This window comes from Beta vulgaris, chromosome 3, assembly GCF_026745355.1.
Source record: "Beta vulgaris subsp. vulgaris cultivar EL10 chromosome 3, EL10.2, whole genome shotgun sequence".
Classification (NCBI taxonomy): Eukaryota; Viridiplantae; Streptophyta; class Magnoliopsida; order Caryophyllales; family Amaranthaceae; genus Beta; species Beta vulgaris.
The window spans coordinates 15,195,546-15,218,524 of record NC_079204.1 but is presented as its reverse complement, the minus strand read 5'-3'; the positions used below and the strand labels follow the sequence as shown (position 1 = coordinate 15,218,524).

Sequence of the window (22,979 nt, the reverse complement as noted above, 5' to 3'; positions counted from 1 at the left end):
CACTAATGAACATCACAAGAACTAAACTAAGGTTAAAACTTCAAGTGGCATAACCTGGGTGACTAGCTCACAAACAGATACAAGCCAAAGACAGCAAGGCCATTTTTGCTATGCCTCTTCGGAACTTGTTGCAAAGTCTATCGCTTGCCTTAAAGTGATCACATGGGCTAGTGTTGTAGGTCACAGGGAGGTTGTGATCCTCACAAACTCTACTACCTTAGTCCATCTTCTATGCTCGGAAAATAATAGGGATATCTCCGTCCGCTAGACTATTACACAAATTAGGGATCTAGCTAGCTCTTTCACTACATGCCAGGTTCTGAAGGTTTCCCGTGCACAGGTAAGGCAGGCGCTCCTGTTAGCACAATGGTGTAGGATACATTAGGTGAATGTTGGTTAAGGGTTAGCATGTTAAGTGTTCTTTGAATTTAAGTTTTAAATTCATAGATTTTCAATTCTTGTATATATCCTTCGATGTCAAAAAAAGAAAAACTAAACTAAGAGAAGTCGGCTAAGGGATAATAACATTAGTGAAGCGCCTGCTCTCCTTTGTATTGCACATATCAAACTCTCAACTGCCATTGAATTACTACTTTTACAAATACTGAAAAAGCGAAGCACCGCGAATTTATGAAAAATGTTTCGGTTACAACATATTACGACTGCAGCCAATACAAAACCCTATTTGACTCTTTATGTCATGAAGAACCAAGTAATCAACACAAATGGTACAAGGCAACATTATCAACAGTGAAACGATAAGAGACTTAATACTAGACGAATACATTACGGAACATACAAGACTAAACATGTTAAAAGAAACTTTTTTGCAGCATTTACTAGCTAGCTAAGTGGCTCGGAGAACTGTTGAACATAGTATGCCACATATATGCTCTTGAAAGCACCATCTCCAATTCTTGATCTGCCCAATTTAGAGTTGGGAGGTGCTGAAGGAACATGACCATCTCCTGAAAATCAAGCTTGTGGATCTTATCCGACCACTGCAAGGTACATGGACAACATTCAAGAGACAAGAGTCTGTGTCATACTCTATGCATGTATAATAGATTAAACCAATATATTAATAAAGTTAGGAAGATAATAAGAAAGCCAACTTACAGTCAAAAGAAAACTGGCTGTTATATACACAAGAAAATCGGGCAGTGCATCACCTTCCGCAAGATATGTATCCCAAAGGCGGGTCACAAGGGTGAACGGGATCTAGCAAGATAAGGATTCTGTTTAGTTCACAAAAAAAAAAAAAAAAAAAAAAAACAAGGGCATGGGATCTAACAGGATGAGCATTCCACACATTGACACTAGAAAATTAGGACATTGTCAAGGTTAAGATTATAAATTTGAGGAGGTTGATTTACTTGTTAGGTTGTAAGTGTGCAGCTGTATGGTTATGTTTTTATTTGTTTACCAGGAAGCATTTGTGTTGAAGAAAAGAAAGTATAAGTAAATGCAGAGTATAACAAACGAACCTCCCGTATTAGAAGACAATTGAACCACCGAAATGCAAACTGAAGGAACTCAAGACCGTGCTCCTCCATATGTCTTGAAACAGGTTCTGGTTCGATATTTATCAAAGTACAAAACTGAATCAGACAAAATTTGGAATATGGAGAGAGATATGAAATATTAATGAATGTTCTACTAGTGCTAGAACTCGAACAATGCCCACTTTACATAAAAGCGTTCCCTCACAAGTCAGCCCCCTCCACGAAGGAAAAACCAAAAACTGGTGAAACATGCTCTGTAACACAACTGATATTACCAGATGAAAACCACAGAAATTTTTATGAAAGACTTCCATTCACCTTTTGACCAAGAATTAGCAACAATGATATCAAGCAAAAGAACAAGGTTAACAATATCCATGGAAAACAGGCCCCTTGTTATCCTAGTTTCCTTTTTGTGCAGATCTTCCCAACAGAAACTCAAAGAGACCTCATAAGACCTTTGAACATTGAGGTTGCAGACAACAGATCAAAATATTATAAAAACATGGGAACAAAATCTTGTGCCTGCATTAATCAGTCGAATACCAATATGAAAATGCAAATCTTAAAAAATGCATAAGTAATTGCTTAAATCATTAAGGTACATATTCCCGAACTTAGCTCTTCCCTTATTGGTCAGCTGTTAGCTGTTGGTGCCTTGGTGGTATGTCAAAAAGGTTGGGAGAGAGGGGGGGGGGGGGGTCAGTTAAATTAGTGAATGAGCACAACATAAAAATAACACTTCCTCTTAGGTCTAACGTCAGAAAGTTATTTCCATTAGCCTTTGGTAGATACTACCCCTAACACTAACCTCCCATTTGGTAGGTAATACTACATGATGGTAATGGTAATGGCAATGAAAGCATATGTAGCTCGCAAGGAAGATCCTCTACATATACCTTACTAATGATATCTCATCCCCAAACATGTAGTTTTTTTTTTTCACAAAATTCCATTCCAATCAATACCATGTCTAAAGTGGTAATGGATGATAATACAAATTTATGCAGAAAGTTTGGGGAGTAACTCTCATTATTGTGAACATAAAGGTTAGTTTTTTTTTTACCAAACAACACTACTATTATCGGCATTTATTACCGCCTACCAAAAGGGTTATAACTTCAACCATAAACTCTACTTTGCCAACCACCATATACCGCATTAACACGGAAACCACTATTTTATAGTGGCTAATGGCCTCAGACGACAAATTTACTAACTTGAAGATGCAAAGCCAAACTTTTATATCATTATAACGAGAAAGACAAATATGGTACAATAATAGAGGGGTCAACACCTAGGACATACCATCAATCCTCCGAACCAATTCTCTCAATTTAAAAACAAGTCTCTGGATTCCTGGTTGCGCAAATGTGTAATGGTCTTGCATACCATCAAGCAATTTCGAGAGGCACCAATAGCAATCAGCCTCGACGTTAGTAATTTTATCCTCAGAGAGATCCAAACTTGACCAAGTATCAATGCTTCCTTCCAAGTGTTCGGACAAGAATACAACCAGAAATGGTGTCACAAGATCGTTTATTCCTTGTACATATCCACTAGCAGGATGCCGGATGGCCCTGGTGACACAAAATAACAAACTGAAATGAGCATAAGAATACAGAAAAATATTCATTAAAAAACATAGTGGCAAGTGGCAACCAAGAACAGTAACGCAGATTGATGATGAGTTTTTAGTATTTAATGATATCTGTATAAACAAGTCAGAAATAAATCTAACACTAATGTAGTCTCCCCTTAAAACTGGTCACATAGACAGAATATATTGCAAAGCTGTAGACTCAATGGACGACCTTGCTAAGTAAATAGATGATATAGCAAAAACAGAAATTACTACAGACCATGTGTAGAGTATCCGCTCTAAGGATTTCTGGACAGCAGGTTGCTGAAAGAAAGTTACATCAGGTACAGTTCTGGGACAGTCAACTGCAATCTATTAAGTAAACAAAGAGAGGCCATAAGAAATCATAATAACTCTGATTCCAGCAAGCACATGAAATGAAACACAGACTACTTCTTTAGCATAACACACCTGGCGAAGCATGTTGATTTCATCATCAGAACGTTCAGTATCAGGAATGTCGTAATACTGTGCCACACAATCAAGATACTCAATCCGCTTCCTTCTCAAAACTCCTTCCCTTCTATCTGAATTAGGTGGTGCATATCCCTGTTGTCAGTTCATGTTCAAACTTATAAACAATAAAAATACTTCACTCTGCAACTAAATAAATATGCAGTTAGGCAGAAACCTAAGAGTAAAGATATCAGATTTCAGGAATGCAGCTAAGCACTTGCCCCTTAAACAAAATCAAGTCATTAGATTATATCTGCTACTTCAGAAAGCCTATAAATACATAAAGTATGCATGATGTCATAGATAGCATCAAAAGCATGGTTCACTACAATCGAGCACACAATGGCATTGAATAGTTTTGAATGCTTGTCACATGCAAGGATTTTTTTAAAAAAAGTTTCTTAAATGTCACTTATGTCACAGTGTAAGTTAATTGAAATCTACCTCCAGTAAGAAACTAGTAAATACTTCAGTCGAAGTTCTGATGTGCCATACCCCATTACCCATCACAGAAATTGGATTGTGTGTATTTGGCTTGCAAGTCAGTATACGCCGTACAGCGATACGGATAATAGCATTGACACACAATGACTAGGCAGAGAGCCCAGATAAAAGTTAATAACTGTTTCTCTTATATTTATTGATACTTAAGCAGTTAAGCTCCAAATGGACTTACAAAGGGTGAACAAAAAAACACACATAAAGGCTCTGTTGGCAACCAGGGAGCATAAACATGTCCATTTGTCAATGAAGAAAATAAAACTATGAAAAACATTTATACAAATGAAGCAAAGATAACTATTGCTATTTCTTGTCCTCAGAGAGAGCTTTTTTCTTACAGGAAAACCCAGCAAGTATTCCAACTTACAACCCAGCTCTTCAAAGTACCCAGTGTATCCACCAGCTTTACCCACACCCAGATGAACAGTAAAACAGTCACTCCATGTGATCTTTATGCAAACATAAAACTTCACTATTTTGTCATTACTAAAAGCTGGTAAGAAGAAAAATATTGTGGGGCATACATGTGAAGATATGAGCCACAAACACAGAATCTTACAAGTATTATCTTACCAGAAGAAGTCTCCAGACAACAGGGCGCATTTCAGATGGCACACCACTCCAAGCTAGCTCCCGTAGTTTTTCTGCAGGATGGGAACAGATTTTTAGATGAAAACTTTACGAGTTAATACTTCACATGTATACTTGAAATACCAACTGAGTACCGCAACAAAGAGCTATGAAGTGTTCCTTAATGCAGAAGTTAATACAATAAACAGATCATAGATGGAAACACAAGGAAATGCACAAAATTGTAGTGAGGCATTCGTATTTCAGGTAAACTAAGAAACATGCAGCACCCAAATTATTACTTAATATACTCTACTTCATATTCAGATATCACCATATCATAACAATCGATCCCTCACCAAACAAATTCAGAACATCAATGACCTGAACCATGCTAAGCAGTATCTCCCATATCATCCATCTAAAATGTGTGAATTTCGAAAGACGGTATGTTTGATTTATGCAAAGATGATATCCAGCAGAATGAAAGTCATATATCCCTCCAAAAGTACATTTTCTAAATTGTACTAATTACATATTACAGCCCGTTACTAAACTCAGAGTATATATAAGCAGCTAGGTGGAGCTGCATCATAAAGTAGCCTCCATAAACAAAAATAAAAATTCGAGTCAAAAAAGAGCTTTCATTAGACACAAAAACATTATCTAAAGAAGGCAACGCATAATAAGACGATTAAATGACTACTAAGTCTTTAAAGTAACAATGACCACAATGTCAAGCAACAAGAGTAAAAAAAATCCTCAGTGAGATAAGGAGGAGCAGACAGACATCATTCAACTCGTAATAATATTTTCTACCTTGACAAAACATTAGCCTACAATGAGGTAACAAGAGCATAATGAATCACGTATAACCCAACAAACTCAAAACTAAGGTATTTAACAATGTATTCACTTTTTCTCAAAGCAATTAATTGATGTAACCAGAAGCAGAAATACTGCATATGTAGCCCTATACATCTGGGCTGTTTCAGAGGGAACCCGTGCAGAGACCGTTTATTATAGACACTCCCTCCAACAGTAAAAACATGAAGTTGTGTCTACAATCCTAGACAGCATCCTATCCAGACGAGGACTTGAATGACACCGTCTATATGGGGAGTTAAACATTATGTCAAAGGATAACCGCTTTGAGGTGCATATCTAAATAATGTATACAGCTGTGTACTTTGTCCGGTATAAGCTGACAAACTAGCATGAACACACAAGTACAAATTCTAGTACCTAAAGTAACTGTTGGAGCCGAAAGTTCCTTCTTGAACTTCATGACCCTTGCTGAATCTGTAGCTCTTGCACTTAACAGAGTCTTCTGAGACTCTCTGGAAGTACTGATGGGAGGTACTGAAGATTTTGACTTACTTAGAGAAGCATTGGAGACACTATCATCTGTGCTTGGAGACCGTTCCTGCATCCAGAATCCAAAGTTGGAAAATTTGTTCAATAACACCATAAACCAGAAACAAATAGAAGAAATTAAAAAGTCCCGTTCATCTTGCCTCTACAGAGTTATCTTCCTTTTCACTTGGTCCAGCATCATTCTGAGAGAAACTCCTAGTGTATTCTCGAGGAGATCCATGTATGCTAGAGGTATCAAAAGGTTCTGTTCGACGGCTCAGCAAAACTTTACCAGGAAAACTGCGTCCTTTGAGCATCCTATTTTTTTCAAAACATATAGAAGTAAGAGACAAAGCACAGCATGAAAGCAGTAGAAATATTTGAAAAATCTTACTTTCTACACTATGTCTTTATATACTAAAGTTAAACGTAGCGAGCCTCATCATTCCAGTTCTAGGGCAAAACAAATAGCAGTATAAGGCAAAGTACTATACCAGCATAGTACTATTTTGCAAACAGAAATGAAGTCTGAGTTTCAATCAAGTAGGGATATGCATCTTAATGCAAATAAAACATATCAGTCATATTTGACCTCGCTATCACTCTGCAAACATATTATCAATGTACATTTCAATTGAGAATGGAGAAACCTACATCATAACTATAACACCATTTTAATTTTTCGACAAGATGAAGGAGCTATCTCCTAGAGGATCAATATAAAACATCAATTATTTGGACTAACTATCTGTGTAGCTGAAGATGACCCATATGCAAGCTAGTTCAATTCTTCCTCACATTCAATGTTCAAAAGAAAAAACTTTCAAGATTGAGCAACTCAAATTTCACGAGGCATAGTATGATGGATTCTAATTAAACATTTTGGATTATGAAACATCACAAATGTGGATTTCTGGGAGAAACCCAGAAATCCAATTGATTAATCCTACCTATACAATTACTTAAACTCTGAACATAAACCGTTAAGATCAAAAGTTAAGAACTTTGACATTATACACTCTCTTTTAGATAGTCCCAATAAGGCAATAAATGATGCTTCATCTATGAAAGATTTGATTAACAATGGGAAACAATCACATTAAAACTATAATAAAGCTGCAGTTGATTCTCAACGAAATTTCTAATAAATCAAGAATTTTTCTAAAAAGTAACATAATCAGAAAGATCTGAGAACATTTCACAAATGGTCCATCAAATTATCTAATAAAATACTCAAAATTTATGCAAATATTGAAAAATTAGGTGATTATGGAAGGAGATCAAATCTCTTAAACAGATGGGTATTGTAAACTTTAACTTAATCTTAGAGATGGAAGAAGAAGAAGAAGATAGGAATAAGGAGAAAAAAGTACCCTTGAACACTTTTGAGGGTTTGGTTGAAGCGAGAATCGAGAGTGGCAACAGGGTCTTTGTTGGCAATGGCATCATCATCAGGATCAGCTGGGTCGTTGTTGATGTTGTTGGCAGTGTTCCTCATTGTTACACTTCTCTGTAACAAGTAACGACCATCTTCATGTGCCTTTCTTCTATTTATGGCTTTTTATGTTATTTTTGCCTGTTAAAGTATTAGCCATTTTCAATTTTGCCACCCTCTCATAAAAATCTATCAGATTTTAGTGTCGAAATTAGTTTTTGGGCTCGGACAATTCACAATTTTAAATATATGACTATATATGACTATAAGTTAATACCTATAAAGTAATATGGTAGATTTATGAAGTATGATCGTTCAATGGCTACAATAAAATTGTAGCTAGGGATGAATACCGGTGAACCGAAATTTGAATTTTCTTTGGAGGAATCTGCATTTAAAAAAATCTTTTTTATTTAAATTTATACATATTTATAAAATAGATACATTAAATTTTATTAATTCTAACAACAATAATCTTAAAGTTAATAAAGAGTCGGTTTTTACCTTTTAAACTTTATAACTTTGAATTCTTTTTTAACCTTTAAATTATTTTTTTACTAAAAAAAACATAAATTCAGGTCCACCGGTCCGGACCGGAATTTTCTAGGTTTGGATCGGACCAAAAATCCGAAATCCTGATTTTCAGTGGACCGGAATCCTCGGTCCGTTCCGATCCGATTCAACGCTACCCTTTGCACACCCTTAGCCACTATACCTACTGAAATATTTAACTCTTTATTTTTCATAGACTATTCTTCCCCATTAATTTAATTAGACCTTAATAAAAATCCACAAACAACATTATGGAACTTCCAATTCCCTTGCCCGACTCGGAAAAGTAAGCAAGTAGAGCCCTATTGATGAATGAAAGAAAAGGTTGAACCGAGTAAGGTATAGACATATTATATCACAGTTGTGACAATACGAAGGGATGTTGTTGGAAAGAAATGTAGCTTTTCCACCTAAAAGAAGTTATTTCTTAGGCGTAAGGGCGGAGGGAACTGTAATTGTGAATTGGAAAATCTGGCCAAAGAAGGTGATATCCCTGTAGATTCGTTCCCATGGTTCGATCCTTATGAAAATAATAGGGGCGGGACCCTTATCCCTCCAGTTCCATGATGGCTATCTGTACTTGGAACATTAGAGGCCTAAATGAGCCTCTTAAGGTAACTGAAGTAAGAAATTTGATTTGTAATAATATTTTAACAACTGACTGTTGTCTACCTTTGATTCTGTCTTCCGGGTGAAGGTCCTGCGGAAAACATAGAAAAATGGATAAAAGGCTAGTATCAACAAAAAAAAATGAAAACAAAATGTCATTGAAGGTCGGTTCCTTAGTTATCTTCTTCCTTTTGGAGTATTATTGTTCTTTTCTTATCACTATTAACAAAGATTTATGGATTATAAAGCCAATGTATATATGTACAATTTTTCATATATAAATTTAAACAAGTTTATTATAAAAGCAAACTTAATGAATAGTGTGGATCTAAGATCAAAAATAAATAGTTTAAATTATATAACTAATAGTTCATTGTAGGCGTAGCCATTGTAAAAAATTTTGTTGGATTTATGAAAGTTTATGATTGAATCAATTGTTTTAGATTTTCTTTTTAAATTGTCAAATATTTTATTTCATATGTTTCATAATATTGGATCCAGATCTTATAATTTGAAATGCTTAACTTGTTAGAATGAGGAATAATTCTATACAGGTTATAGTCTGTCTTATAGCAAAATTCAACACATAACTTCGACAAAATACACTTCTCTGTATTTTATTAATTGCATAATTTTGACTTTTATGTTTGTCAATACACGATTTTGATTTGATAGAATATAAAATTATTCCTAATACTCTAAACATCAACTTAAGTTTTTTGGTTGGAGTTGGTTCTCTAACATGGCATTAGAGTCAAGCCCACAACTGGGACCGGTAATTTACTATGAGCCACGTCAAAAAAAACATCTCACATGTGAGAGGCAATGTTTAAGCTATAATGTATCAATTAGTAGATCCTGGACCAAGGTGTAGGATAAGCATCCTACACCAACTCCAAAACGCAAGGCAAGAAGAATGAAACGCACCATTCAACATGCAAAAAAGTAATTGATTTGACAGCTAATGTACATTCCCATTACATCCAGTGTACATGTCGAAAATTCAAAAAGTAACTTATTTGACAGTTACTGTTCACCATTTAATAACTAATTTGATGCCAACCGCCATCATTTCCCCTCATATACTGTTCACCACTTCTCTCTTTTCCACACTCAACCTCCTTGTACATTCTTGGCTTCGTGGTTGTTCATTAACAAAATTAAAATGTACAATGACAGCTCCTTAGCTGAAAGTAACCCAATTCCTGAAGTTGATATCAAGTGAGTAATTTGCAATCTTTGTACACTGGTGTGTTTGATGTTTGTTCACTAATGAAATTCAATGTACAATTACAGTCTCATACCGAAATTCAATAAAATCACAATGTACACTGATGGTCATTGTTTTGATCACTGAAAATCCTCAAATGTATTCTCATATATTATTGTACACCAAACCATATGCATTTGTACATTAAAAAAATTATTTCAAGTGATGAGAGAGAAAGAGCTGCCCCACTTTCAAAAATACTGCCAAAAGCCAGCCACATGGGCAAGGTGTAGGATGCTCATCCTACACCTCAGTGTAGGATCTAATTTGCGATAATGTATAGCTTACAATACACGTGAGTGTTCCACATTGATAGAAAAAGATAAATGAGTTCACTTTATAAGGCTTAGGGCCAGTTTCCTTATTGCCATATGTTTTTAAGGCGAAACTTCCTTAGTCTTATAAACTGGACTCTTTTTCTCCTTATGATGGGTGCGACTCATATTTAGTATTCACATAGAGACGCCTAATATGTCCCCCCTAGTTCCCTCCATGGCATTTTGACGCTTCAACTATAGCATCGCCAAAATCAACCAAATGAAGGATGACTTAGGAAAAAGCCTTAAAGTACTTGTAAAATAACCAAATCCATATTTATGGCCCAATGATTTAATTATATTATTAACCAGTTGAGTTCATTAATTATAAGGACATGAAAAAGCTCCGAAAATTAAAATAGATTTCTTTTTGGATAAAGAGAACAAGCTTAAACTAAAACCCTAGTACGGGGGGCAATCTAAAATATCCTTTTGGATGATAAGGGAGAAATCCATACAATCAGGAGGAAACAGGGAAGGGTAGTCATGCGGCTTCCTAGCCATGAAATCAGTAACCTTGTTAGCTTTGCGAAAGCAGTGACAAAACTCGCACACATGGAACCAGAGAGCCTCCACACCTGCATCTTTAACAATATTAGATATATCTCACGGAATACGCCAAGCATTCTTCATAGAATTGATGACCCCTAAATTATCGGCTTCAACAATGAGATGGGAGATGTTAAGGAAAGAGGCTCCATTAATGCCTTCACTAACAGTCCAAGCCTTAGCTTGAATAAAAGAAATATGAGAATCCAAAAACTTAGCACCAGCTAAAAGAACTTCTCCATCACTATTTCTAATCACAAAGCCTAAGGAAGCATTATTACTAAGTTTAGAACCATCAAATTTTAGCTTGCAAAAGTTGAGAGGAGGGGGGACCAAATGAGATTGGTACCCGCTCGAGAAGTCGAGGGGGATTATTCTTCAGAAAAGGAGAAGAAGAAAAAGTAGGGGATAAGTCACCAACCTCACAGTCTACTTTAGACCACCGACCAAAAAAAAAATAGAAGTGTACTCCCTCCGTTTCCTAAAGATCTTCCCTCTTTCCGTTTAAGGGTGTTTCCAAAAGATCTTCCCTCTTTTGCTTTATTCCTTATTTGGCAAAACAAATTTCCCTATTTACCCTCTCATGTCACTATCATATGGTCCACCATTACATTATTAATTCAATTTTACTCCCTTTCTCTCTCCTACTTTAACCCCTTTTTATTTGTTTATTTCTCTTAACCCCTTTCTCTTTCCTACTTTTCTCACACCATGCCCACACAACTTGATTTTCCTTGGTATCTGTAGGAACAATAAGTGGGAAGATCTTTAGGAAACGGATGGAGTATAGGTCATACAAGAAAATATTCCAATCAAAACAATGGAAGCTTCCTAATATAAATAGGAGGAAGATTTAATAGAAACACATGGAGTGAGATTGAAAAGTCTTTCTTTTTCTTTCGTGAAAAGAAGTTCTCAATGATGGATTGTAGATATACTACTATTTGTTAGGGTAAAAGTTGTAATTCCATTACAAATAGAGTTAGATTTTTTTTATTAAAGCCTAATAAAAAATGAAGCTAGAAAGAAATACGAAATAACACTTATTTAATTAAGTATGATAATTCAATTATATCTATATACTTTCTTCATTTAGAAATAGTTGTACCATTTATATATATTATTTCCTATTCACATATTATGCTTTGATTATCTTGTTAATTATATTCGCCTCAACGTATATTTTTATAATATCAAGTTTTTATAATTATTACTTATTAATAATAAAAGATATTAGATGTTTGAAACCATGCATCTGGAAGCATCGCATGAAATATTGCAAAAAGCTATAATTATAATAACGTGGATGAAGCAAATAGTACTCGATCATTTGACAAGATTATTACTTTAGATTATTGAGCTTTTGGGTTCAAATCTTGCCAAATATAGTGTTTGGGAGTTAGAATTCCCCTTATCCTCCCCCTACTCTCAAGCACTTGACCTGCTCTAGCCTTTAGACCCAAGAAAATGTGAAAGTTAAAGTTTGCACAATGTCTTTCCTCAGCATATTAAAAAAGCACTAATTTGATTAGATTTGATTCTTATGGATTTCACATCAAAAAAATAATAATAGAAGAACACTAAATATTCACATTCAAAAACAATAAAGACTAATGTAGAATATTTACTCAATCACTATCAAATTAGTCACAACATTGGAATCAAAATTACGTCTTAACTATCATATTTTTTATTTTTCTGTCTTCATTTTTGAATTACTATCGGATAATCCAAAACATAACCCTAGACACAATAAATAAAAGAGAGTTCATAACCAATGTTGCAATTAATTAAAAACAGTCAGAATACTACACTCAACCATTAATTGACATTTATATATATCCAAATTAGCATGAAGAATGGCCGGGCAAAAAGCAGTTTAGAAGTATAATAATCCAACATCACATGATGTAACACGCTGGTAAAGACAGCAAATTATATTTCTATGAAAGGGCCCCACAAGCAGTAAAATTTAGACAACATTTGCCAGAATCCAATGGTTCACTTCATACATCTTCATTACCACTTCTCTTTAACAACAAATCCAACCTCCAAAAACCCAGAAAAACACAACTAAAATCAAAACTTTGCCCTACTAAATAAAGCTTATAGTATAGAGCAAATATTTTGGGCACTTGCATTTCTACACATACCCTTCTCTAAAAGAGGAAAGTTACCTTTCTCTCTCCTCAATCTTTCTCTAGTGAGAGAAAAAGTCACTGTCTTTTCCTGCAACATAGAGTACTCATCTACTCTATTACTGGAAAAATATATACTTTCTCTCTCTTACCCGCCAATTATTATTGTGTTTTTTTTCTAGGGTTCATCTTGCAATTAATCTTTTAAATTTCCACTTCTGGGTTTTGTCAAAATTTAAACTTTGGGTTGCTTACAAATTCAAGGAATCATATTGGGCATTTTTTATTTTCTGGGTGTTTTCATTGTTTTCTTTGATTTGCTTAAAACCCTAAAATTAAAGAATTCCCCTTTACAAAAAAGAAAAAAAAAGTTACATTGACAGAGGAATCTTGTGGAATCAGCCGTCAAATATCATCATACACATTTATTATCCCCTTTTTCTGGGTTTGTTACCTTTACTTGTTTGAGGTATGTTTCTCTATGTTCTATATAATTTTGCAGTTTATTTATTTATTTTTAGAACTTTTTTAGTTACTTGGATGCTTCCCAAGTGATGATTTTTTCTGGGTTTTTATGATTTTTTCATTGTCTGTTTTTGTTGTTGAAGAGATAAGAGCTTAGGCAGTTTGGAATATGTAAGATTTGAATTAGATTTGTTTTTTCTTTCGTTAGTTAGTTGAATTAAATCGTTAATTTTGGGAAAATGGTCGAATTTTTCAGTTTTTGTAAATCTATTCACTGGATTCTTGAGCTGAAGTAGTGATTTTTTGTTTTTTGGTAGAAGTATAAATTTGATTTATAATTTTTTTTTTTGCCAAGTTCATGTCAGATTTGTTGTTGGCAGTCTCTTTGGAAGTTGATTTCTTGATTGATAATTGAGCAGCCAAGTACGGATAATTTGAGTTCTTGTGTAATTTGGATTTTGTTTTTGTGGCAAAGGAAAACCTTATTGTTCTACTTTGGACAGGCTTTGTTTTATGGCTTGGTGTAGTCATTGGACGGCTGACAATCGTGTCTTGAGGTGACTTCTTGAGAATCTCGATGTTGCCTAATGGTTAGTGGCACCATGGACTGTAGAAGGACGGTGGGTCGACTAAAGGGTAAAGTGATTTCACAATTGTGCTGTAGTTGTTTTGTCTTTATCCGGTGTTGTTCATGATACATTTGCTTCCATTCAATCTACTGAAGTGAATAGTTTCTAACTTGGTACTGATGATATAAGTGTTTACCTCAGCTTCATAGTCTTCTTGTTTATCTTTCTATAATTGTTGTAGCCTGTAGTTAATGGCTCGCTTTAAGTATTTGGTGCTTGATGAGTTTGTAAGACAGTTTTGGAGACCAATTATCTAAGATGGCTATTGTAATGTTAATTTGAAGTTGAAAGTCTGGGTTCCTATGTGAAAACACTAGATGAGTTTGTGAGACAATGTTCGCTAGCTGCTGGTTGTGTTCCTGATTCCAGCAGGTTTAATTGGTGTCGTTAAGTTGCCACATTTTGCATTTATTATTTGTAGGCCTAAGTATGCATGTCTCTTTGTCTCTTATTTTGTCATAGCGTTGTGTATTAATGTTCCCAAATTTGTAGCCATCTTGCTCCAACTCAGACATTCATTAGTTAATCAGTGCAATTTTTATTTTTTTTGTGGTTGCAGGTACATTGTGCCAGAGGTTTCTCTTATTTACTATTTGGTTCTCCACTTTCGAAGATGTGGTGTATTTGAAAGTGCTAGCTGAACAATATCATCTTCCTTCTTATCATCAACTTTCTAAGTCACCGGATACAGGGCTGTTTGAACCTATCCAGATCTCGCCTTCTGTTATTCCACATTATCCAGTCCCGAATGATTCTGCTCCTCCACTGTATCCTAGATTTCCAATGATATACAAGCCATTATTAACTGGGAAATGTCCTGTAAACTTCTCTGCCATATCAGATGTCATTGAGAGAACTGCTCTAGACTGTTCTCAACCTTTGGCCTCTTTTGTTGGAAATGTTATATGTTGTCCACAATTTGCTAGCCTGCTTCATATTTTCCGGGGATACCACAGCACAATTTCTGATAGATTAGTTTTTCAAGATGCCGTTGCCGATGATTGTTTTTCAGATATCATTAGCATTCTTGCCAGCAAAGGGGCAAATAGTTCAATACCACAACTCTGTTCTGTCAAACCATCAAATATTACTGGGGGATCCTGTCCTGTGAAAGATGTAGGTTCATTTGAAAAAGTTGTGAACACGAGTCTGTTGTTAGATTCCTGTAGTACTGTTGACCTTCTAAAGGAGTGCTGCAGACCTGTTTGTCAGTCTGCAATCGCAGATGCTGCTCTTCAGCTTTCAGGACAACTAACAGCTGGTGATGGCAAAGATATAGGTGGGGCTATAAATATCGACACACTGAATGATTGTAAAGGGGTTGTCTTTTCATGGCTTTCAAGGAAGCTGCCAGCAGATGCTGCAAATACTGCATTCAGGATATTATCTAGCTGTAAAGTCAACAAAGGTACAAAGTTTGGTGCTTGTATTAGTGACTCATTAAGCTTATTCCGAAGCCTTAACTGGAGTATCTGCAAACTGCTTGATGCGTTGTTTTGCTCATATTGGCTATAATGTGCTTTAACTAGATGGGTGAATGGGTCTCCTTTTGTTGTTTTCATAGCTTTTCATCAAGGTACTCCTGAGCAAAATTTCTTCATGGCTGTCCTTTGGGATTTTACTTGGCTTCTACCTGTTCTCTTGTCTGTATATTAGTCTGGCCTACTCTTTTGTACATGTTTTGCATATCAGCCTTCATTGGGTAAAATTTTAGTCATTAGTACTGTTAATTTTTTTTTTGCTGAACATTGTTGTCATTGTGAAAGTTTGAATTTTAAGCTTGAGATACATAAGCACTGAGCACCATGAATGTGGAAGGTTGCATGCTTGAGGATTGGGCAAGTAGAATGTGGAAGGTTAATACTTGAGAATGAGCAAGATGAACACAGAACATCACATATCTGAGGACTGAGCAAGAAGAATCTGTAAGGTTAATTCTTGAGAGTTGAGACAGAGCAAGATGAATATGCAACATCACATACTTGAGGATTAAGAAGAAGGTGGAAGGTTACAGACATGAGGAATGAGCGAGATTAGTGCACAAGGTTACATGGTTAAGAGCTTTGTTACGAAACATGGACTATGATTTACGGTTTTGAAAGATAAGATCATATTAATTGATGAGTCAAAGGGATTACAGGTCTAGTTGTCTAGGGGACTGAAGGTGCTGTCCTGAACCTGTTTTGTGTTAGGAAGATCCATCTGCTGCAGCTCTCTCATATTTAAAGGAGTGAAGACAAGGATTGGTATTACCCGAGTGATGAGCTAGCGATCAATTCCCGTAGTTGGGAATTTTACATTCTGCTTGGTAGGGATAAGAACTAACATAGTGATGTTTGCAGATAAATAATTGCACTTCTGAATGCTTCTTTCATCCCATTTTCCCTCCTTGTTCATGTTTCAACTATATTTTGTTAGGATTCCAAGCATCTGCTTACAGCTTGCAGCTTGCTTGCTTGACATAGGACAACTTATAACGTTATGTTGGCTGAAAGATGAATCATTGTGATAAAGCTGCTAGTCCATCTGTCTATTATATAGCATCTCTGATATTGCTTGTGCTATATGATCTCAGTTCACAAGATTAACAAGATAACCTCGTGTAACCTATTGATATGAATCATCAGCTGTATCAGCTATTTAGTTTTTGCAGATACTATTAGATAACGTTCTTATTCTCTCCGTGTGTTAATTTAGAATAGCAAACCGTACCATGTCCGCTGTGGTTTAGCTCTTCCCAATGTCGCTATAGAGCTATAGATGCACAAGTCTTTCTGGTACTTGCAGATGCAATAGATTGAAAATGAGATTTTTAATGATGTCTGCTGTCCAACTGGCAGCAGATTTGGATGGAAACATATATTCATTTGGATTCCATGCTATAAACTTAATGGATAATTATGAGCAATTTTGCTGGTCTGCAAGATCATTATTTCTAGTTTGGACTTTAGATATTTGAATATAATGATCTTAATTTGTCGACTTAAAGGGGTATAGTTCCTTCCAGAGCCATATCTTCTTGTGGGATTGATTATTCATCGTCTATAAATAATCACTGTTATAATGTTGCCCACTTGCTAATTAGTAATCTCTATTTGCAGTTTGTCCGCTGGAGTTCAGACATCCATCAGAGCTAGTTAAGCAATGCCGTAACACAGCTGCTCCAAGTCCCTCTTGCTGTAGCTCATTAAATAGCTATATTGGTGGCATTCAGAAGCAAATGTTGATCACAAATAAGCAAGCAATAATTTGTTCAACCATATTTGCATCAATGTTACAGAAAGCTGGTGTTATGACAGATCTTTATGAACTTTGTGATGTGGATTTAAAAGATTTTTCTCTCCAAGGTACAAAGAGAAGTATTTCTTGGTTTATGTAATTTTGTTGTTTCTGTATCATCATTCTGACTTTCTGTTTGTTCCCCGCATGAATCCTTTCTGGGACACAGTGACAGCATATGGACAGCAAGGTGTGTACATCTGTCTCTTTGAGCTCTGTGTGCTGTAATGATTAATAAATAAGGCGCCTATGAACTTTCTCAATGAACTTTCATTGGCTGATATATGGATCATTTAACCTTAAGCATTCTTTTCTTGTTTAGAAAGCTGTTCTTTTTTGCTTTAGCATAGCCTCTTTTTTTTTTGGGGTTCCTTAATGGTTAATGAGCATATTATATGCCTGAATCTCATCGTTCTGATCAATGCAGGTTGTCTACTTCGAAGTCAGCCAGCAGATGTGGTGTTTGACAATGCAACAGGTTATAGTTTCACCTGTGACTTAAATGACAATATTGGAGCTCCCTGGCCTTCATCATCTTCTATGTCATCCTTTTCCTTGTGCGCTCCAGGTAACTGAGACAAAAGTTCCTTCTAGATCTATTTTTGTTTGTAATTTTATTTGTTAACCTGAATATGGGTGAAGAACGATTATTGTCATAGTTCTTACCTCCCTCCTTGCTTTCTGGTGTGAGATTTGTGTTCATATTTTCTTCAGTGGTTATCAAAGGGTATCTGGGCAAAGGATCTACCAAAATTTCAGCCAAAACTTGCCATAATGACATGAATATTGTGATTTTCACAAAATCATCTACTTGGCCTGAGTCATGAATTTGAAGAGGCAAATTAAATTATACCTTATCATTTCAGGATAATTTGGGATGTATAATCTGGAAATTGTGGATCTAACATTAGATGTCCACATTTCTTAAAGTCCCTGTCTCGTGTCTTGTGAATACCCCTCTTGCGCTGGCAACTAGTGTGTAACAATGAAAACCTTCACCTAATTTAATTTATCCTGCCTATGCAGAAATGTCATTACCTGCGCTACCAACGTCAAAGAATTCAGGAAATCATGGTATGTCTATAGTATCATTTATACTGCATCTTACTGTGTAACATTTTCTTTTCTTGTTTTGCTGGTTACTAGACCAACCTTACAAGTTATGTTCAAGGCCCTACTAAACTAATAAATACTATTTTGTCTGTTAAATCGGCTTGCTGGTTGTACCCTTGTCTAAGAGGAAGTACAAACCTGAAGTGTCTTTTGGAGAATATACATAACTTAATTGATCTGTTCTTGCCATAAAAGTTGCAAAAGGCTGTATATGGAATGTCTTGTGCAAGTTCCAGCATGAAAATTATGGGCTTACACAGAATGATGATTGATGACATGAATTCTTTGATGACGTGCATATACGTAAGATGCTCAAAGTTTTGCTTTGTGTAGCTCTACCAATCAGTGAAACAAAACCAAACTATATACTCATCCAAAGAGCACTGCAACTAATAACTTCGTGCAATTATGTAATCCTATGTAATTGCATACTGCAGTACACTTTCTCCGCCTTACAATACTTTAGCCATTTGCTTTTCCATTGTCTTCGAGACACATCTTGGACCATTTATCTCCAGTGACACGCTTTTCATCTAAAATATTACATTTTGTTTATAATTTGAAATTTTGCATTGCTAAAAATCTATCAAGTGGGATAATGTTCGTTATATATATTAGTGAAGTATACATTTTGAAAAAGCTAATGGATATGAGGCGGTTGGAGTACAATTATAGGCTCATGCAAAACTGCAATGATTTTGGTTGAGCGTTATTGATCAGATCTTGGGGTTTAATCTTGTTAAGCCTTTCGTTTTAATGAGTAGTGAATTAGTCATGTGTAGTTTTTAGCCATAGGTTTGGGATTATCCAACTATATTAAATGGAACAAGTCGATATATCATACATAATTACTGGGACTGGGAAATAATGTGTTTTCACTTGTTGAAGCCTCAATTTAACCAAACTGCATATATTACTGTTCTGTGGACTTAAATTTAGATCTGGAATAAAATAAAATAGTTTTTTTTGTAGAAGAAGTCCATAATTTCCTGGAACTTTTGAAATATGATCTGCATAGATACCTCGTCTTGTTTCTTTGTCTCAAGTTCAATTGTGGCTCCCATTTGTTGCTTATGTGCTACCCATCTTGAACCCATTGCTGCCTGGCATTTTCTGAGTTATCGTGGAACCTCCCCCCACCTCCTCTTCTATGCCTGATCTAGTTCTTTTTGGGTGATGGGAATGAAGACTGAGTTGGGTGGGTAATCAGAACAAAGCCATTCAATATTTTTTTTATTCAGAGTATCTTCTCAGTTAGGTAGTGTTCAGGTCAACTTGGTTTAATTTTATCAAGTTTATATGTAAGTTCAGATTAAATAACAGAAGTTCCAATGTGTTCAATCCGCAGATAGAACACACCCTTAGACTTTGCAAGCCATCGGCTGACATGCGTGTGCTACTGTTAACTTTGCAGGGTATCTTCGCGGTGGATGGGAACTCATTATACCCATTTTTCGAGTTTTTGTAGTCAGTGCAATTTTGTACTGAGTATATTTTGTCACGGAAGGAAGGGAAGGAGTGTAGACTGAGTTGGGTGTGGTTGAGAGGCATCTGTGAAATGTAGTTTGTGGGTAGGATTTCATGTATATTGTTAGAGAATACTTCTTCATGTATAGTAGTAGCTGTTGTTTTCTTCTTTTTTTGTGGGTTATGCTTTTATCTTGTGTATGATTATAATTTAGGGCCCTTTGACCAGCTGTGGTTAGACTTGTCTAGTTTGCAGTAGGTGAGATGAGAGAATTAATAATGGAATGAAAAAGAAAAAGAGCACCAACAAGCTATTAGCTGGTAAGGGTGTGAGAAGAATGTTTTAGAGGGACAAAGTGTCCTTAAAGAATTCAATCAGAAAGTGAATTGGCCTTCATTTCAATCACAAATTTGATCTTTTCTTAGGTGGTTGGGATGCTACTTTTCTAGTCGTGGGTTATGTAAAATTACACATGATTGTGATTGTGACTGTGACTGTGACATAGCAACTACTCCCTCCGTTTTTATATATTTGCTACATTTTGGTTTACACAAGAATTTAAGAGATGTCCTTTTTTTTTTTTTTATGTACTTTTTGACCCTTTTAGCATTAAGTAGGATGGAAAAAGGGAAAAGAGTAGTATTTTTTGGTGGAAGAAGAGGGGAAACAAATATAATACTACTCCTGTTCCAAAATATAGTTTTCATTTCATTTTGTACAGTTTTCAAGACGTAACTTTGACCTACGATATCTTCTATTTCTTTTTAGTAAAAAATATAAAAAGTTGATATGACGAATTTACACATTGAGACGAATCTAACAAGACTCCTCATGAATATGTTTTTTTTGTATACATTAGTAAGAATATTTGGTCAAAATTTTTAAAATTTGACTCCCAAAATAGAAATGAAAACTTTTTTTTGGGATGGGGGAGTATTACTTTTTGGTGGGCTAAGTTTCCTAATAAGGAAATGTAGCAAATAAAAAAAAGCAACTCTTTTTGAAAAATGTAGTAAATAAATAAAAACGGAAGGAGTACTACTAGCAAATGTGAAATTTGAGGAATTCTTTTTTTGATCGAGGACAAAGGTAGTAGAAGTGTCCCACTTTGTGCCCTTTAACATTGGGGCTCACCTTCATATAGGATGATTGTTGATGAGCACTAGACTTGGAAAAATGACGTGTACAACTTTTATATTGATTGATTTGTACCCAATGTGAGATGATTTAATTTTGACCTACATTATAATTAGTACTCATATCCATATGAATGGTTTTGCGTAAAATTTTAGTCATTAATAGATGTGAAATTGATCAAACTTTGAATTAACTTGAACTAATTTAAAAAATCAACTCTTGAGTGATGATTAGACTTGTCAACTTTATTTTTCTGGATTGTCACCTTAATAGGACCTAATTGTATCAAATTTTAATAATTTTACTTTCGAGTGAATTTATTGTACATTTAGACCTATCATGTGCATATTATATATCTAAGGTTATTTTTTGTTTATTTGGAGCTTTTTTTTTACCAAGCAAGGTTTGGCCTAATGGTAAAAATTTGGCTTCATGATTTTAATTTCATGGGATCAAATTCCACTAGGGTCTTTTTGAGGTGAAGTTTTCCTTACATCTTCCCCTCCCTCTCTAAGGAGTTCGACCTACAAACCTAATTGGTTATACCTGTGTGAGATGTCAACTTAGTAGGGTCATTCATCTTATCAATATAAAAATAAAATTTGGAGCCCTTATTGTGCAATTTCATGAACATTTGGAGGTTTTAAATGAGCAATGTGCAAAAAAATATGACCTAATTGTACTTTCGGATACATTTATTGTAGATTCGGATGTACCATGTGCATGACATATACTTAATTTGTTTTTGTTCATTTGGAGCTCTTCCTATTACGTAAATTTCACACATTTGGAGGTTTCAAATGAGTAATGAGCAAAAACTAATTCTGGTATATGATAAAATTGTTCCTATAAGAATCAAACGCTCTTGAATGGGATGCTTTCACATAATAAAGTAGAAATACAAGTACAAAAAAAAACCACTGTAGCTGGGCCATCAACTTCGTAGAAAATGGGCAAAATGATTTCTTACCAACTTTGCAAAAATAATTAGAGTTATGGTCTTTCTAATCTTTTAAGTATATTATACGTCTCCATTAAAATTGACATTGGAGTTGACTCTAGTGTTAGGCTTTCTCATCTTCCCTAGCAAGATTTAGGATTCAATTCCTAAATCAAGCATTTGCTTGGGATTTAAAAGGGGGAAGGGTGTGTCTGACTTGTAATGGGCCTCTGAGTGGGGGCCTTGTGCCAGGGCAGCCCAGAGGAATTCTTCTTACCATTTTTACAACCCAACCCCCTTCTCCTACCCCCACAACCCCCTCCCCACCACTGCAACAACCCCCTTCCCCCACCCTTGCCCACGCAAACCCTCCCTCTCACCACCCCCGGCCCATACCCCCATCCCCTTTGAACCCCACAACCCCTTCCCCACCCCCTTCGAATCCAGCATCCCATCCCCCCACCCCCTTCGATTCCCGTGTAGTTTGAAATTTGGGCGATAAATTTGGGCAAAAATCTGGGTTGCGTCTTCAGCAGATCCTAAATCGTCAAGCTTGATGACTCGAGTGTGTAGATGGGTGAGTTAAGCTAGTCAAGCTTGGTGCGCGTTCAGCCAGGGAAGGGGGGGGGTGCGGTGGTGTTAATTGGTTGTGGTGGTCGAATTGATGGTGTACAGTGTTGGATTGGTGGTGTTAATTGGTTGCAATGATCACAGCGATGTCTCACTAGTCACTGGTGAACCATTTGGTGGTGGTTGCTTACTAGTGGTGCCCATTCACTCTGATCCCCCACCCTTATTTTTACTTAATCCTAAAGCAATTTTCAAAAGTATAACATGTTAAAAAAAAAAAAAAAGAGGTAGAAAGAACTATAAGCGCAATTCTTTTTATTTTTATCTTCTTTTTGCTTTTGACGGAAACAATCATTATGTAATTTTGAATATCAATGCAAATCTGTTTGGGGAGCTGAAAAGATCTGTAGAAAGAATCACTCAAAAAGTAACGATAAAGTAACTTTTTTGCTATATAAAGTGAAACAACTTGATCCTC

General features: G+C 35.6%; 2 protein-coding genes across 2 annotated transcripts; one reads left to right on the top strand and one right to left on the bottom strand.

The window, feature by feature from the left end:
• Nucleotides 1-576: 576 nt before the first annotated feature.
• LOC104888866 (uncharacterized) lies at nucleotides 577-7,611 on the bottom strand. Its single transcript, XM_010673981.3, has 10 exons — nucleotides 7,404-7,611; nucleotides 6,192-6,348; nucleotides 5,920-6,100; nucleotides 4,678-4,748; nucleotides 3,559-3,696; nucleotides 3,368-3,459; nucleotides 2,814-3,085; nucleotides 1,488-1,573; nucleotides 1,120-1,221; nucleotides 577-1,001 (listed from the first exon to the last, which is right to left on the bottom strand). Exons 1-10 carry the CDS (start codon nucleotides 7,526-7,528, stop codon nucleotides 840-842), a joined length of 1,386 nt encoding a protein of 461 aa, XP_010672283.2. The 5' UTR covers nucleotides 7,529-7,611; the 3' UTR covers nucleotides 577-839.
• Nucleotides 7,612-12,769: 5,158 nt separating this feature from the next.
• Nucleotides 12,770-20,024, top strand: LOC104888865 (hypothetical protein). The gene is made up of 8 exons (XM_010673980.4): nucleotides 12,770-13,369; nucleotides 13,869-14,001; nucleotides 14,554-15,402; nucleotides 17,096-17,341; nucleotides 17,443-17,463; nucleotides 17,701-17,841; nucleotides 18,300-18,347; nucleotides 19,801-20,024. The coding sequence occupies exons 2-8, from the start codon at nucleotides 13,953-13,955 to the stop codon at nucleotides 19,872-19,874; spliced, it is 1,428 nt and encodes a 475-aa protein (XP_010672282.2). The 5' UTR covers nucleotides 12,770-13,369; nucleotides 13,869-13,952; the 3' UTR covers nucleotides 19,875-20,024.
• Nucleotides 20,025-22,979: the final 2,955 nt, after the last annotated feature.

Bases quoted from the DNA above. Each gene is read 5' to 3' on its own strand.
- LOC104888866 (XM_010673981.3), bottom strand. From the start codon at position 7,528: ATGAGGAACACTGCCAACAACATCAACAACGACCCAGCTGATCCTGAT. The intron at 4,749-5,919 runs GTACTAGAATTT...CCCATCCTGCAG, and splicing joins GGCTCCAACAGTTACTTTAG to AAAAACTACGGGAGCTAGCT. The intron at 3,086-3,367 runs GTCTGTAGTAAT...TTGTGTCACCAG, and splicing joins GAGCGGATACTCTACACATG to GGCCATCCGGCATCCTGCTA.
- LOC104888865 (XM_010673980.4), top strand. From the start codon at position 13,953: ATGGTTAGTGGCACCATGGACTGTAGAAGGACGGTGGGTCGACTAAAG. The intron at 15,403-17,095 runs GTACAAAGTTTG...CTCTATTTGCAG, and splicing joins TAGCTGTAAAGTCAACAAAG to TTTGTCCGCTGGAGTTCAGA. The intron at 18,348-19,800 runs GTATGTCTATAG...TTAACTTTGCAG, and splicing joins AAAGAATTCAGGAAATCATG to GGTATCTTCGCGGTGGATGG.